This window comes from Mizuhopecten yessoensis, unplaced genomic scaffold, assembly GCF_002113885.1.
Source record: "Mizuhopecten yessoensis strain PY_sf001 unplaced genomic scaffold, ASM211388v2 scaffold9157, whole genome shotgun sequence".
Classification (NCBI taxonomy): domain Eukaryota; kingdom Metazoa; phylum Mollusca; class Bivalvia; order Pectinida; family Pectinidae; genus Mizuhopecten; species Mizuhopecten yessoensis.
Window position 1 is genome coordinate 254,799 of NW_018407907.1, and position 15,395 is coordinate 270,193.

Below are 15,395 nucleotides of genomic sequence, written 5' to 3' on the forward strand. Positions count from 1 at the left end.
GGGGGGGAAATAACACGTTATCTTATTTTATTATTCTGACAAACATTCCCGATGTGTCAATGATGTAGCGCAAGCACAGACGTGTGTAAATTCTTATCTTGTACTTTTATGAAACGTGATTTTTTTTTTTTATAAATATCTACTGATAAATAATTTAAAAAAGTACAGAACTGACCGAAATGATTTTGTGCGTGTTCAGCTGTTTAAATCACAGGGACCTGATTATTTGTTATAGCTATATATTTGAACCTAAACTAAGGTGTTCGGAGTCATTTGACATGTTTTAGAGGTTTAGATCGACTTTCGGTAAAAATGACACCCCGGGCCCAGTCATATATATATAGGAGAAGGGAGGAAAGCTCTCGATGTCAAAATGTCGACCCCACCTAACTTTATTGCATCAAAAACAAGTTTTTTAGTTGATCTACGGGAAAATGCTTAGTATCGTTTGGAAGATGGACAATTTTTTCTTTAAAAAAACCCTCTTACATGTATATGTTCGTAAAAGGTATTCTCCTTCCTCGGACATGAACTCCGTTTCCTCCAAAAATACACGCCATTTCAGAGTTTCAAAAGTTTTTCGCAGTCAGCGTGCCACTTTTTTTAATATTAATGAGGTTGAGGTCAGCCGCGTGCCGAGACCCGTGGTGTGATTGGCTGGAAGTGCAGCCATCTCTTCGCTAAATCAACCAACACCGTATGTTTCAGTACGCGCTAAAAAGTGACACGCTGACTGCGAAAAACTTTTGAAACTCTGAAATGGCGTGTGTTTTTGGAGGAAACGGGAGTTCATGTCCGCGGAAGGAGAATACATTTTACGTGCATACAAAAAGTGTTTTAGAAAAGAAAAAATATCAATCTTTCCAACGGTACTAAGCATTTCCCCGTAGATAAAAATGTTGTTTTTGATGCAATAAAGTTAGGTGGGGTCGACATTTTGACATCGAGAGCTTTCCTCCCTTCTCCTATATATGACTGGGCCCAGGGTGTCATTTTTACCGAAAGTCGATCTAAACCCCTAAAACATGTAAAAATACTATGAACACCTTAGTTTAGGTCCAAATATAGCTGTAACAAATTAGCAGGTCCCTGTGGTTAAAATGTCAACGCTGCAGCCAATGATAAAAACTCTTCAATTACATAGATAAAAACACAAATTGTCAAATGAACTCTTGAAATTTACCGTAATAAAAAAAAGCTGGCTTTTAATATTTACACAATGTAAAATAAAAAGGACACATTTATATCGACTAGGCACAATGAAGACAGTTGTGTCAGCCGCTAGTACCCTAGAGGACCCCGTACAGCGCCACATGGCAACCAGCCCTCATCATCCACCAAAGACAGGAAGTGACGTCCCACCCGAGTTCCTTGCGCTGTCTGCGCCTCAGAAGCAACTGTGGCGGGAACTGGATTTAGAAAGTCCCCTTGCCATAACAGGTACGATAGCAATAATCTCTTGAAACACACTTTTTTTTTTATAAATAGCTATTAGTTTAAAGATATTCAATATTTAATATATCTGGATTCAACAAGTTGATTACCACTTCACAAAATGAACGCAATCGACAATCAAACCCCTGGGCATTTTTTTTTGCCAACAAATGCTGGTTTTACAATCTGATGGATTGAAAAGAGATTTAAAACATTTTGTACTGCATGAACAACGAATTGAAAAAAATGGATTTGTCTGGAAATTATTAATTTATTAAAAGTCTTAGTTTAGTTTAAACATATTTTATTGTCACATTAAAAGCAAAAGGATTGGGCCAGTTTCAAGGACGTTATAAACGCCATTTCCTTACAATTTATTTAAGTGTATGTATTTACATGATTTACATGGTTTTGTCGACAAGAAAGTAGACAAAATGCAGAAATGTTTATGTAATTTGATAACAGGTACCTACTTGAATTAAATAATAGAAATAAAATATTTCTAAAAAAATATCGATAAGAACTTTAATGTCTATAGCTCACGGCTTTTTATCAGATCTCCGGGTTTTTCTGAAATACTTTAAACATGTTTTATTAAAGTTATTTTATTAAAGTTATTTTATTAAAGTTATTTGTCTTTTTGTTCTAGGTTCTACATTCAGAACTTGACTTTTTTTGATAATTTTAACGTTCAATATACGTTAAACGTGTATTGAAAATAGCCTATGGATACGGTTTTTTGTTATGACGAAAAATGACATTTGATTTAGTAGACGGAACTTTTGAACAGTAGAGATTAAGTTTTATTTTCATTAAATAAACAATAAACCTACTGTCTTGATTCTTAAGAAAATTTGTCGCGCTAGTAGGGCCTTGTGGGATGATTGAATGTATCTTATATTTCCCCGTAAGACTTTTGGTCGGTATACTAAAATTATCTATCTGCCCGGTTCGATTTGTATTTTCATTATATAAAGTTCCTGGGTATATTGTCATGTTATTACTTCCTTTTTTTGTTCATTTGAAACTAGGCCTATTTTTGTTGTGTAACTTTTGCTATTCTACCCTTATTTGAAAGAAAGAAAGAAAAGAAGAAAAAAGAAAAAAAAAAAGAAGAGAAAAAAAAGAAGACGGAAAAATAAATAAACAACATCATAACATTCAAAGCAAATCTTCAGTAGCTTACTGGAGCTACTTAAATTTGTATATTATATATGCTTTAATTATAAGCTGAACTGGACTCGATATATTCTAGAAAAATAGTTCTACATCACTTATTTAAAAAAAAAACTAAATCAGCCGCGCAAAATAATTTCAAAAAGGTTCGGAAATTTATGATATACTAAAAACATACACAATTGAAGAGGCAAACATGTATTGTTAGTTAACACACGGAATTAGATTAGATTGCTATCTAAGCCCGTGGTTAAAATAAAAAGTGCAATATCATCAACCGCATTTTGTGTTAATTACTAACGAAGTTCCGTATAAATAAAATCCGATCCATAGCCTATATTTTAACACACGTATGCGTGAATTGAACGTTAAAATTTAGTACTAGTTAGACTCTATATAAATACATGTAACATCATCAATGTGAACGTAAATCCCAGGAGTTCACAAGATATATCTACTGTTATTGATCAATTATCTAAAACAACACGTCAACAGTGTAAAAATAATCTCGAATCATATCAAAAATATGTGCTCATTCATTAGATTGGTCTCACATGCTCGTTAACTGTACACTCTTAAGCCCCAGCCAGGATCTTGTGTATTGCAACTTTCGTTTCCGAGTTATTCATAGATTGCAGCGACCTTCACCAATGTATTAAAGTGTCTGGGCGCTGATTGGTCAATAAATGGGGCAAGTGCGTAATGACATTGTTTGTAAAGAACCAATCAAAATGGAGGACTGGGCCGTATCCCACAAAAGAATGGTTAATGTATTCAGAAGCTAGTACGGGTTGTTCGGAAATGGGATTGCGACAACTGTTGTCAAGTAAAAAGAACATTCGACATCCTTTTTCAGCCGTGGTATTTACAAATTGAATTGAAAACATCATAAGTTATGCCATCTGATTCACAACAAGAAACTGTCTTACCAGAAACGAGAGAAAAAGTGTTAAAATTCATAAAACAAGGTATGTACAGAATACTAAAACCAATATGGCGCCCATTTAGCTGTATTCGTGTATTGGCAGTTCGCCATTCGCTTTGTTGAATTCTAGTTCCACATACCTGTCTCTTTCGAAGAAGCTGTCTTATTTGATTCAATGTGTGATTGTCATTGTTGCCGATATGATGCAGTGTCGACGGGGGCACAGTTCATTATATGTGCTCAAGTCACGCGGTCACCGTTACTTCATGTGATTTGGACGATGTGACCCAGACATTATATTACCGTAGTCTCTCTCGTAAACAATGTGTGATCGAATGTTTACATTTTGTTTTCGAAGGTGACAGTGTAATATTGAAATGTGACATCTGTTGTCAGTGCCTTAAATTGATTTAAAGCAACATTTACTGTGTAAAAAATGAATAAATACGATATTATTAAGTGCCATATTGCATATATATAAACAATGTACACAATCTGCCTGGATTTCAAGTTAATATTATAACATTAAGGGTGTATGGCTTATGCAACAACATTAGTACCTGCAAGGTTGAATTTCTCAATCAAGACGTTATAATCAAAGCCGATATGAATGCTCAGTATAATTTCTCTGATAATGACCTACCATAAACTTTGCTGCAAATTTTTGTGCTTTAATTATATTAAATTTTAATAACAAGCAACATAAATTTTCCATTAATTCAGTATCGCAGGTAACTGGTAAATAAGCTTATAATCCCTTGGTTCAGAAAATTGACCTGACATTATTGTAGGGGTTATTTAACAATTAGCCATAGCGTTGTTGCATAAAACTTATGGCGTTTACTGTTTAGGTATATTATACAGCAAATACCTATCGTAAGATATTAAAATGATTTATCTGAAACTGAAAGGTATGGAAAAGGAATGGCTAAAAAAACTCTGTGCTAATTATCCAAAATGCACCTTTTTCAAGACAATAAAAGGTAAGGGTCAGTCCCAAAAATCCAAATGTAGTGTAAGTACAAACATGTATTTAAAGCAGACCCCCCCGCCCCCCATTTTTTTCCCCTATATAGAAAGATCTCCTATAGAAATACCATAGGTACATTATTAGCCTAAAAAAAAATGCTATAAATCTTAAGTTTAACTGTAAGTGTCCGTGAAAACACGACATCAGGCCAGGATATATACAATTCCATATTCAAATTAAAAGTTTGTTTTATCAAATGTACTAGCCCAGTGAAATATAAAGCCATATAGTATATATGTCTCTGACTAGCCCAAAGACAGATTTTGAACAAAGTTTTGAGTGTTTGTCAAAGCTTGACCTATATTTTCATAATAAATAAAATAAAAGATTTTGTGAAAATATATACGTAATAAGGTTTCGAGTTTCGACACTAACAAAAGTCATCTACTCTGTGACTAATAAATTCCATCATGTCTTTCGGCAGTAGTTATTTTATGTCCCGTAGCCTAGCTGTTCTACAGTCAATTACGTATATATACGTTTTATGTTTCTTCCTTGAGATGTTTCCTAGGGAAATTATAGACTAGTTAATTACGTTGACATATAGCAAATAATCTGCTCAACTAGTCCTGTGGACTATCAAGCAAAAATGTTGTCATGTCTAACCCTGTTAAATCAGTAAAAATTTATAAAGTGTCGAAAAGTTAGGAAATATTTATTTATATATAAGTAAAATCAAATATGTCGAAATAAAAATAAATCACTATCCCAGCTGACAGACATAAAATTATCAATTTCTATAGCCTTGAATAAAAGCTTTTAACGCATTTACCCCTAAAGTCACATTTAAACTTTACCAAATCAAAGACTGGACAAGTTCAGTTTAAAAATGTAGGGGTGAATGAGTTAATAAGTTGGACATTAGCTTTAAATGAGTATATGGATATATACATGATTCCTATTCAGGAAAACCCCAGTTCATTATATCATGAAACAACCTTTAGAAGGGATGATGAAACGATGTGAACAGGACGAAATAAGGATTCTAAAAGGCCTCGGATACATGTGTGTACCTGCACCTGTTTAAATTGTGCCGTCAATTTACTTCTGTGAATGTGAAGGTTTAAAAAATTAAATAGTAAATGACAGCAATATAATAACTTCATTATTTATAAACATACACTATTTATGCTGTCTTTATAATACCAGTTCACAATGTACCAGTGCATTAAGGGGTTTTAAAATAATAGCATGGTATATATGTATACATCTATGTTATTCAACATTTTTCTACAACTGTTAATTGGAAAAATATTGCTGTAATACATGTGCACATGTACTCTCCCTTTACATTTTTTTCTCTGGACATCATTCTGCCACCATGACCACCTGATATTTGAGCATTAATTATAAAAGTTTAACAATTTTGGCTTTGTTTGTGATAATTATCAATGATTACATTCTGTATATATATTCAATTCAATTCAATAATTTTATTGCTCATTTGTAATTACCTAGTAAAATAACTTGAAGGCAAATAATGAAACAACAAATATACAAAGAAACTGCAATAGTGAACATTATATATAAACTTAAACAGAAGCCAGGCCCACACTCCTCAGTTCAAGTGACTGTTTTTATATATAAGCACGAGTCAAGTGTAAGTTGCATATTGTCAGAAGATAAAATATGTGTTAAAGTATTCGTGTCTAGTATAGAATAGTTTTGAATATATATAACTACCAGTGAAGCGAATGATTTTCAAATATCAAAATTGGATGGATGGCATATACATGTAATTAGTTGATTAATGAAACAAGTTCAAACAATTAATACCCCAATTAACATTGCATTATATTTACATGTATGTACATGTGTTTATACTGAATTATGTCAGTTGTAAGTTATGAGTAAAAAGAAATATTAATGAATGAAGAATTTATTCTTCAACTCAACTCAACTTGTACATACCAGGTACATTATATGAATATTAAAATTAGCCTGACATAGTTTGTGTTGACTTGCAAGCTAAATAAGGGGCCTCGGTTTCCAAGTGGTTAAGGCGTCTGAAATTCTGCTACCACTATAGCCGGACTCCACCACTGGGTCGCAGGTTTGATACCTATGTACGTGGGGCTGTCGCCAGATACTGGCATGGCTGTAGGTCAGTGTCTTTTTCCCCGGGAAAACCAGCTTTCCTCCCCCACCAAAACCTAGCACATCCTTAAATGAACAAAGCTGTTTTTGGGGCGTAAAACAACCAAACCAAATTGACTTCCAATATTTTCCATTTCAATTCTTTTTTGAACTTTTTCTTTGAATTGCATCTTTTCAAGAACAAGAGCTACAAAAGATTGATAGATTTGTAAAAGAAAAGTACTGACTTCTTTACGGGGCAAAAATGAGTAACATTTGGGTGACATTGAAACAAACATTCTTGGAATAAACCTGCAGTTTGATTATTTTGAAACCCATTATATCATTATCGTGATCATGAGTGAGTACATGTTCTAAACTTTTCGAAAATAAATGTGTCAGTAAATTATAAAAAAGGCTCACCAGAGGGTGTGTTGGGTGACATTGTGTAATGTTAGAATTGTTCAAATGTCTTTTCACTCATTCATCCCTGAAATCTCATAATGAACTTTTCCAACCTTTGAATTGGAAGAGTTCAAATGTGTCTTTAGGGGTGATTAATTAAGTTAAGTCAGATCAAGAGGGGTCAAATTTGTTGAAAGGCTTAAATGACCTCATCTGAAAAACAGAAAGGCCTAGAGTCATAACATTTTTGCCATTACAGTGTACCTGGGTGGATGGGCTGCTACAAAGTTCACAAAAAGAAATGACCTTGACCCATATCCAAGGTCACAGAAGTCAAATTTGTCCTACTTTTCCAAACATCTGAAATACCTGGAGTCATGATAGTTTGTCAATTGCTGCCCAGGATTGCTACAGAATTTGTTTTAGCAAAATGACCTTGATCCATGTATAACGTCACAGGGGTCAAAATTGTTACACCACTCAACTTTACTTAAGCAGGTGTATACAAGGACCTTGAAGGAAGACAATTGGTTTTCTGTATATCAGACTTGCACACTCTCGACCTGTATAATTGCCCGACAAAGTAATTCTTCTGTTTGAAATTTGGGCTGTGTTGTAGATATAATTAAGTTACGGACATTATCAATATCATGCCTTTTGATTTTTTTACTGAGATAACAAAAATGCTGCAAAGTGTTTTCCCCAATGCCGACAAGATGGTGATTCCCAAATTACTCTACAGAGTACTAGTCTTGAATATATAAATATATATATATTATATACAGCAAATATATGCATTGTTAAAATGCTATTTCAGAGTTTTGTCTGTGTTTCCTATACAGGTCAAGCCGTCATGGAATCGAGAATTAGTGATGATTTTCTGAAGATGTTAAACCAGTATGAATCCACAAACGGCACAGTGCAACTACCACCATCGAGCCACACCAATGGCGGTATGTAGAAGTAAGGCTAGGTAAACTGTTCGGTAACAATCGGGGATCAATCTAGGTTTTAGGGGAATCTACCCTTTTTCAGATTTGGGGGAAATTAAAAATTTTGATACAAGGCTCTAGCGCCATGAAGGTAAAAGATAAATGTTTTGTCCGACATACAACGTGTCCTTTAGGTGATCTTTTATTTTATATACAAACAAGGCAATACACAAGTGAAACAAATTCCCTAGCATTCACACATTGTGACATCATGGGTGTGTAGGGAAAACTAAGTATACGTTACGCATAAACGGTAGTGAATCGAGCCTAGATTGATCCCAGGCAGTGATTAGGAAATTGTGACCATACAATTGGTTTTTCCCAGAATTTGTTTTTTAGATTTCAATAGCTATCACATTCATAGTGTACATGTATATATAGCACTGTGTATTAAATTACATTTTTTTTCCTAGAAAATGTTAAAGTAATAAAAAATAGGTCATGGTCCATAAATTAAAACCTTCCTTAATCACTGTCGACATGTAGTATATGTTTATCCCATACCTGGTAATTAATAAACCAACTTTATCTATTGCAGTTCAGTAGAAATGGCAACAAATGCTATTTTATCGTCCCTCAGAGCATTTCATAACAGGTCCACTCCCATACTTTGATAACAAGTTTATTTGTTCGTTCCAAAAGTTAATTGCTGGGAAAATAGTCAAAATATATGTTCAGAATGAATGAATTGGAGTGTCTCATTGTCATGATGATGATGCACATTGGAATATTTCTCAACAAGAGACTGTTGTAAACTTGCTTTATTCACCCCTGAAGACACCTATGAACTCTTCCAATTCAAAGATTGGAATAGTTCATTATGAAATTTCAGGGGTGATTGAGTTACTAGGGACATATTTTTATATATATATATAATTTAATGTGTTATTTTTTTTGTTTAATGGATATATTTTGTAAACATGTATTCAGCTTAACAGCTGGAGCACTTAACATTATTTATTACATACTTACTAATAAATACGGGTTTTTTGTATATGCGATACGATACAATTGCTCTAACCCATATCAGCCCTCGCCGTATCACACCCCAAAACCTGTATCAGCCCCCGCCGTATCACACCCCAAAACCTGATGAGTCCGCAAAAACCCATATCACACCCCTTTTGGAAAAAAAATCATTTTTCAATATTTCAAAAATAAAAATAAATCATAAGATAGTTTTTATTAGTAAGTATATAATAAACAGAATAAAACATGCCTTTTCCATATCACACCCAGTATCAAGTCCCTCGACCAATATGAGCCCTCGGGCCTTCGTCCCTTGAGCTGATATTACAGTCTCGGGTTGATACTGGGTGTGATATATGGAAAAAGGCATGCATGTATTCTATATAAATATATATAATTTAATGTGTTTTTTTTTCGTTTAATGGATATATTTTGTAAACATGTATTCAGCTAAACAGCTGGAGCACTTAATATTGGATTTACCTGTATTTACGTAAATTTTAAACACGCCTTAAAAGGGCGTAAAATGAATTCTAATAAATTATGATATTGGATTTACCTGTATTTACATAAATTTTAAACACACCTTAAAAGGGCATGAATTGAATTATAATAAATGGAATTATTTACAGTAATGGCCCGATTTTGACAAATAAGACCGGCCCAATATATATATATATACCTTTTCAGTATAAATACTGAAATTTTCACTAGCCCATCAAATCTCAAATACGGGGAATAGGAGATCCAACGTCCGTGCAAAGAGTTCAGCGAAGTTCTGTCTTACGTATACCCAGAGGACGGATTCCTGGCACAGGGAATACATGAGTCCGGCCGTAAAAAGTAGAGTAATCAATAGGTTAAGATGACCATGCATGACAACGCCGTTCTGGGTACAAAGGCTTAAAACTTAAAAATCTTCAAGTTCAGGGCGTGTGGCTAGTACAATTTTACAGCCCTGACAGATATTTGCCAGCATCTTGATAAAATATTTGGATACGAAAAATGGAACGTGGAAGTGCTTCAGATTGAGGATGAGGTGTGAGAAATAATTACTTTTAAATCAGATTGAACAACATCCAGGATACCTTGCAGGTAGTCCTACTAATGTCTCTGCAGAAGAGATTACTCCCTGATCGGGAGATGATGAGGTGCGGTTTATTGGCCTTCTTATCTCTGCCCACTGAGGAGGATGTTACAGAGGCTGGAGTAGTGTGTCTGGTTCTGGAATGTTATATCCTGATCACCTGAACATGTCTGATACTGTCCACAGCCTCCAACTGGCTGTGAGCTGCCAACAGTTCAACCGGGTTACATCCCCATGTACCCATTATCTCTCCAATATATCTGGGTTATCTCAGAAATACTATGAAAAAGAGAGAGGTATTTTATTTTGGTGTGAATGCTCTCTACCAAAATAAATAATGTGTAGATCAGCTACATATATAAAAAAAATAACTGTTTCCCATAACAGCTTTGGAAGATATAAAGTAAAGTTCCTGGTAGGCACGCAGATCTAATATTTTTAAAGTAATAATTAATTCCCTCAATGAAAATAATGCTACTTTCCGAAGATGACCTTTTTATGATAGTTTTGCATATGGCCCTCACTCGCGAAAGGTTTAGAATTTGAATAAAGTTTGTATATAATATGTCTGTAATTAACATTGACCTTTGAACCAGTTTGTTTGTATATATACTAACAGCTGCCTGATCATTACATATACATATTGATGGATATTAACATTAAATAACATAAACGAATACCAATTAGTGCTGATTATTCCTTATAGTTATAGATAGATGATAAATTATTTTTGAAAAGAAAACCACACCTGCAGACAGAACTTTTCACTCATTCACCCCTGAAATTTTCATAATGAACTATTCCAACCTTTGAATTGGAAGAGATCTAATGTGTCTTCAGGGATTGATGAGTTAATGATAAATGATAAATATGAAATCAGCAAAATATAATCAACATCAGTGTTCTGAGTGTAAAAAAGATCGGTGGCGGACTGTCATTCGAACCCTGGACTTCAGATCATAATACTATCTAGATCTCTCAAACCGTTTGAGCTCAGCTAGCTTGCTGGTCAACGAAAGTGTATTAGTCCAACTATATATGCTACAGCTATATATCCAAATGGAAGTTAAGGGGAGGTTATTGTATATAGGAAAATACACAGTGAAGTGGGATAGGAATCCTTAAGTCTTTGCTATTAATTTTTGTGCTATCTGTGAATACATGTATATGTCCTCAAGTATTTAATTCTTCAGCAAAGTTTGCTTGCACAGAAAACCTGGGGTTATTATTTGTACGTCCTGCTGAAAGAAAGTTGTTCTGATTTGAAGCACACCTTATTTGTAATAACCTGAACTTGAATTAAATATGTAAATGGCTGGCATCTACACCAACACTGAGCTGGAAAAAATGGTCATTATTATTCTCATGCATCAGGACCTACAAGATTAAAATGTGAAAAATATGTTAATGCTTTAGAAATGTGTCTTTTTATTACATATATGTATTTAAATAATTGAACATGAAGTCTTTTTCATATGAGAAAATTTATCGCCATGTTAAGTGTTATAGTCGCACAGAAATGTGTTTTACAAGCATTATACATTTAAAGAAAAAACATTTTTTTTGTTATTGGTGTACATGTATATATATGTGTCAACTTCATTGATCATTGTATAATATTTGCAGGTGTCATCAGATTACCTGTACCTCCCTTTGTAGATCGTTGAATTTATATCATGTTTGATGAAATTTTAAAATTTATTTACAGTTTTTCTATAAGATGTATATATATATATATATATATATATAATTGCAAATGTATATGCTGCTTGTGTGCGACTCGGCCCATGTGTAAACAATTTAACGGGATTTCCTTTTATATTTTACAATAGAATTTAATCAATGTGGAGTAAATTTATCCATGTTAAAGAATTATAAGGGCTTATATCTTGAAAATTTCTTTGAAGAAAAACTTATTTCTTGATGATTCATTGAAAGTTACACAAGGATCGATGTATTGGTAATGTTCCTTTAATTCTTAGTTAATGGTATCTTTATATATTAAAGGGAGACAATTCATATCACAGGCATAATTTGTAGGGTATCATATTGCCTTAAGTTCAAAATATTCTGGTAATAAATAACTTAATATCATATTGCTTTAAATTAAGATTTTCTGGTAATGAAATTAATTCAAAATGAAGGAACAGATATTTTTTCTATGGATCTTTATCACTTTAATAAAAAAAATAAAGAAATGCAATCACTGAGGTTGCATCTATAAACCAATGCTGTGATGTTTTTGTCCATAATCCCTGTAAAAGTCAGGACAATATTTCATTTTATGACAGTTTGACATTTTAGATAATATAAATGAGAATCTATTATCTGTGACATGTTTACATAACATTTTGGTGCGATTTTCCAAAATTACTTAAATATTGACATTATCATATTTACTTGCAAAATGTTAAATGTTCACCAAGCTGTGAATTATGTATAAATATCCTTTAAAACGATTACTGTCTCTGGCACACGTGTGAATTACTCCTGATGATCTTAACTCATTCACCCCTGAAATTTCATAATGAACTATTCCAATCTTTGAATTGGAAGAGTTCAAATGTGTTTTCAAGGGTGAATGAGTTAATTTCAAAACCATATGGTATATATATATATATATATCTGTTTACTTAAAAAGCTTAATAATGATAAGTAGTTAACATAAATTTAAAAAAAAAAATCCAAAAAATATCTGAAAAGTTTAACTCTTTCAACCCTTTAATTTGTAGCTTACAGTGTAAGTAGATCTAGACTCTACCATGCATTGATATGGATGGGTCCATTATGGTTTTAGTCTACAGGAATGAAAGGGTTTAAGATGTTTTCAGACTTCTTGTCATTAGGCATTCATTTTCAATTCCCATTCCCTTTATTTATATGTCATTTTAGTTTTTAAGTTAACCACAAAATCCGGCTTTGAATCAGGATCGTGTAAACAAGTGTCAGATTACTTAAAAAATACTAAAGAAATAAATCTTATCACTGTATATTATATCTAGAATTTTCTTTGTGAATAAATTTAAATGTAATTTTGTATGGATTTATTCTGGATTTGAAAATAATTATTACCAGGAGGAAACAATTGATATACCTGAGTATTTGGCCATTGAGTTTGAAAAAAAAACCATAAAAGTTATGACTTTGAGTGTTATTTTAACTCATTCACCGGTACCCCTACACACTGAACAGGACTATCCAAATTTTTGATTTGGTAAGGTTCATATGTGACATAATGGGTGAATGGTTAAACTAGTGAAACTTAATACTGGTAAAAATGGATATGTCAATCCTTGTATATGTTATAACTTGTTTTCTTCCTTGAATTTGTTGTATAGTTCCTCGTATGTAACTTCCTTTTGATATCTGGAGAGATGAAGGTAATACCGTATTTGACATTATAAGGACTCATTTGTAACTAAAAAATCTAAAATCAAATACAAGAAAATGCTCTTTTTGGACTATATAACATTGTAATTTATAATGTTTTTTAACAATAATTACAGTATGTCTATACACTGTCTATCATATGCCTAGTGTTGCCATGGATATACATTTGTATATATACCATATTTGACGTATTAGGGGCACTGGGTGATGATTGGGACACCTTTAGACACATTTTGACGGTTTCTCTTTGTGACAGAAACGTGAAGGTTTATATATTATCCAACATGCGTGTACTCCCAGGTTTAAATTACGCACTCTTTATATGAACAAGTAATAGCAACCTTTAATTTTTTGTTGCAAAAGTTGTGTCCATGGAACCAATAAGGCTTGCCTTCAGATTTGATATTAACACTGTTAGATGATGGGTCATGGAGATTTTGAATTGTCAAAGACAGAAACTTTCATACATCAGCTCACTTTTATGGAATCAAATTTTCAATTTGTCTCATTTTGTTGACTCCCATTCAGCAACGATAACATTTGTAATATGAAAATGCTATGAAGTTTCGTTGAGGAAGAACACTTTTTGAATCCCAGAAGACACATTTGAACTCTTCCAATTCAAAAGTTTGAATAGTTCATTATGAAATTTCAGGGGTGAATGAGTAAATGGTGCTTTTAAAATCCCAGGAGGTGCCGTCTTTGGGTGATATAGGGTATGTAAATTTTAAGTGATAATTAAGTTTGATTATATCGGATAAAAAGGAAACAATCTCGGCTTAGAGATTCTGGCTCTGTGTTTCTGTGGTAAACAGGTTAAGTTACGAATACAGGTTCTTAACAAATTAAATCAATGCTGCGAATGTTTCAATGGATTTGAAAAAACAAATTTGGTACGTTGCCCAACTTGAAACAAGTGTAGTAGTAGTAGTAGCGAAGTTGTACGAATATTTTTTATTGCGTTCTGCCATGTGGTGTTTTTTTTTTTGCTTGAGGTGCAAGCAGATCTAGAGAGGCTTTTGGATTGTTAAGTCTGGGGTGTTTGATGCATGTGGCCAGTGACTGGGGAAGCCATTACTGTAATGAGTTGACTGTTGTGCATGTGCACGGCAACAGCTGGGATCTGTAATAGGAACAACACTCCAATTATACCAGGGGTTAAACCAGTCCTCATGAAACCTCCTGTTACTTCAGTCTGCGTAAGGATTGAAACTTTAATATTCTAACGTAGAGACCTGCATGATGATACTTACTTACAAGTTCATTCTACATGATGTAGATATAGTTATATATAGCGGTGAGGAGTTTTAAATGTCCATGTGAAGGTAAAAATATATATAAAAAAAAACCCCACAAAGACTGCAATTCGCTAGCGCTTTCGCCCATCTAGGGGCTCCTCAGGCCTATGTCATAAATAGGGTACATGTGATACTTAATACGTCAAAAGTAAAGACGTCGGAAACAAATTTAAAGTACACATATTGTTGACAACTAGAAATTGCGACGTCTTAAAATGATTATACTGAATGTACTTGGGTTAAGTGCGTCAAACTATTTGAAAGTAAATAAATATCAATCTCAACGCACCATCCCTGGTTCATCTGAAAATATAAAATATACAGAATTCGTAAAGTTGAACCTATAGGAGATATCTGAAGTGTTTGTTGCTATCAGGATATACATGTATCTAGGTTGATAATATAAACAGCCCTTTCTTGTAAATGTCCATGAACAAATCTAAAACTAAAAATGCGGTGTGACTTTTATACGAATAAAAATGACTTGACCATGGCCAGCTTAAAATAAAGTAATCATATTTATCCTCCAATAAAACCAATGCCTGTTAATAAGCCCATCCATGTTTATTACAGTTAAGTAGATTAAATGACGACAATTGCTGTTTCATTGTAC

General features: G+C 33.3%; 2 protein-coding genes across 4 annotated transcripts in view; one reads left to right on the top strand and one right to left on the bottom strand.

Annotated features, from left to right (window-relative positions):
- LOC110457489 (uncharacterized Nudix hydrolase NudL-like) overlaps positions 1–4,354 on the bottom strand; it is a 55,250-nt gene extending 50,896 nt beyond the window's left edge. Inside the window, exon 1 of one of the 3 annotated variants that reach the window (XM_021508794.1) lies at positions 3,676–4,349. The gene's annotated coding sequence lies outside the window, so the exon portion shown is untranslated. Of the gene's footprint in view, positions 1–3,675 lie in introns of all 3 variants that reach the window. The other 2 variants (XM_021508793.1, XM_021508792.1) reach the window with 2 other exon arrangements.
- The window catches only part of LOC110457471 (nuclear factor of activated T-cells 5-like), a 59,789-nt gene that overhangs the window by 2,494 nt on the left and 41,900 nt on the right, over positions 1–15,395 (top strand). The window contains exons 2-3 of the mRNA XM_021508768.1: positions 1,255–1,440; positions 7,889–7,999. Coding sequence (XP_021364443.1) covers positions 1,260–1,440; positions 7,889–7,999 — 292 coding nt within the window. The 5' untranslated portion in view covers positions 1,255–1,259. The remainder of the gene's footprint in view (positions 1–1,254; positions 1,441–7,888; positions 8,000–15,395) is intronic.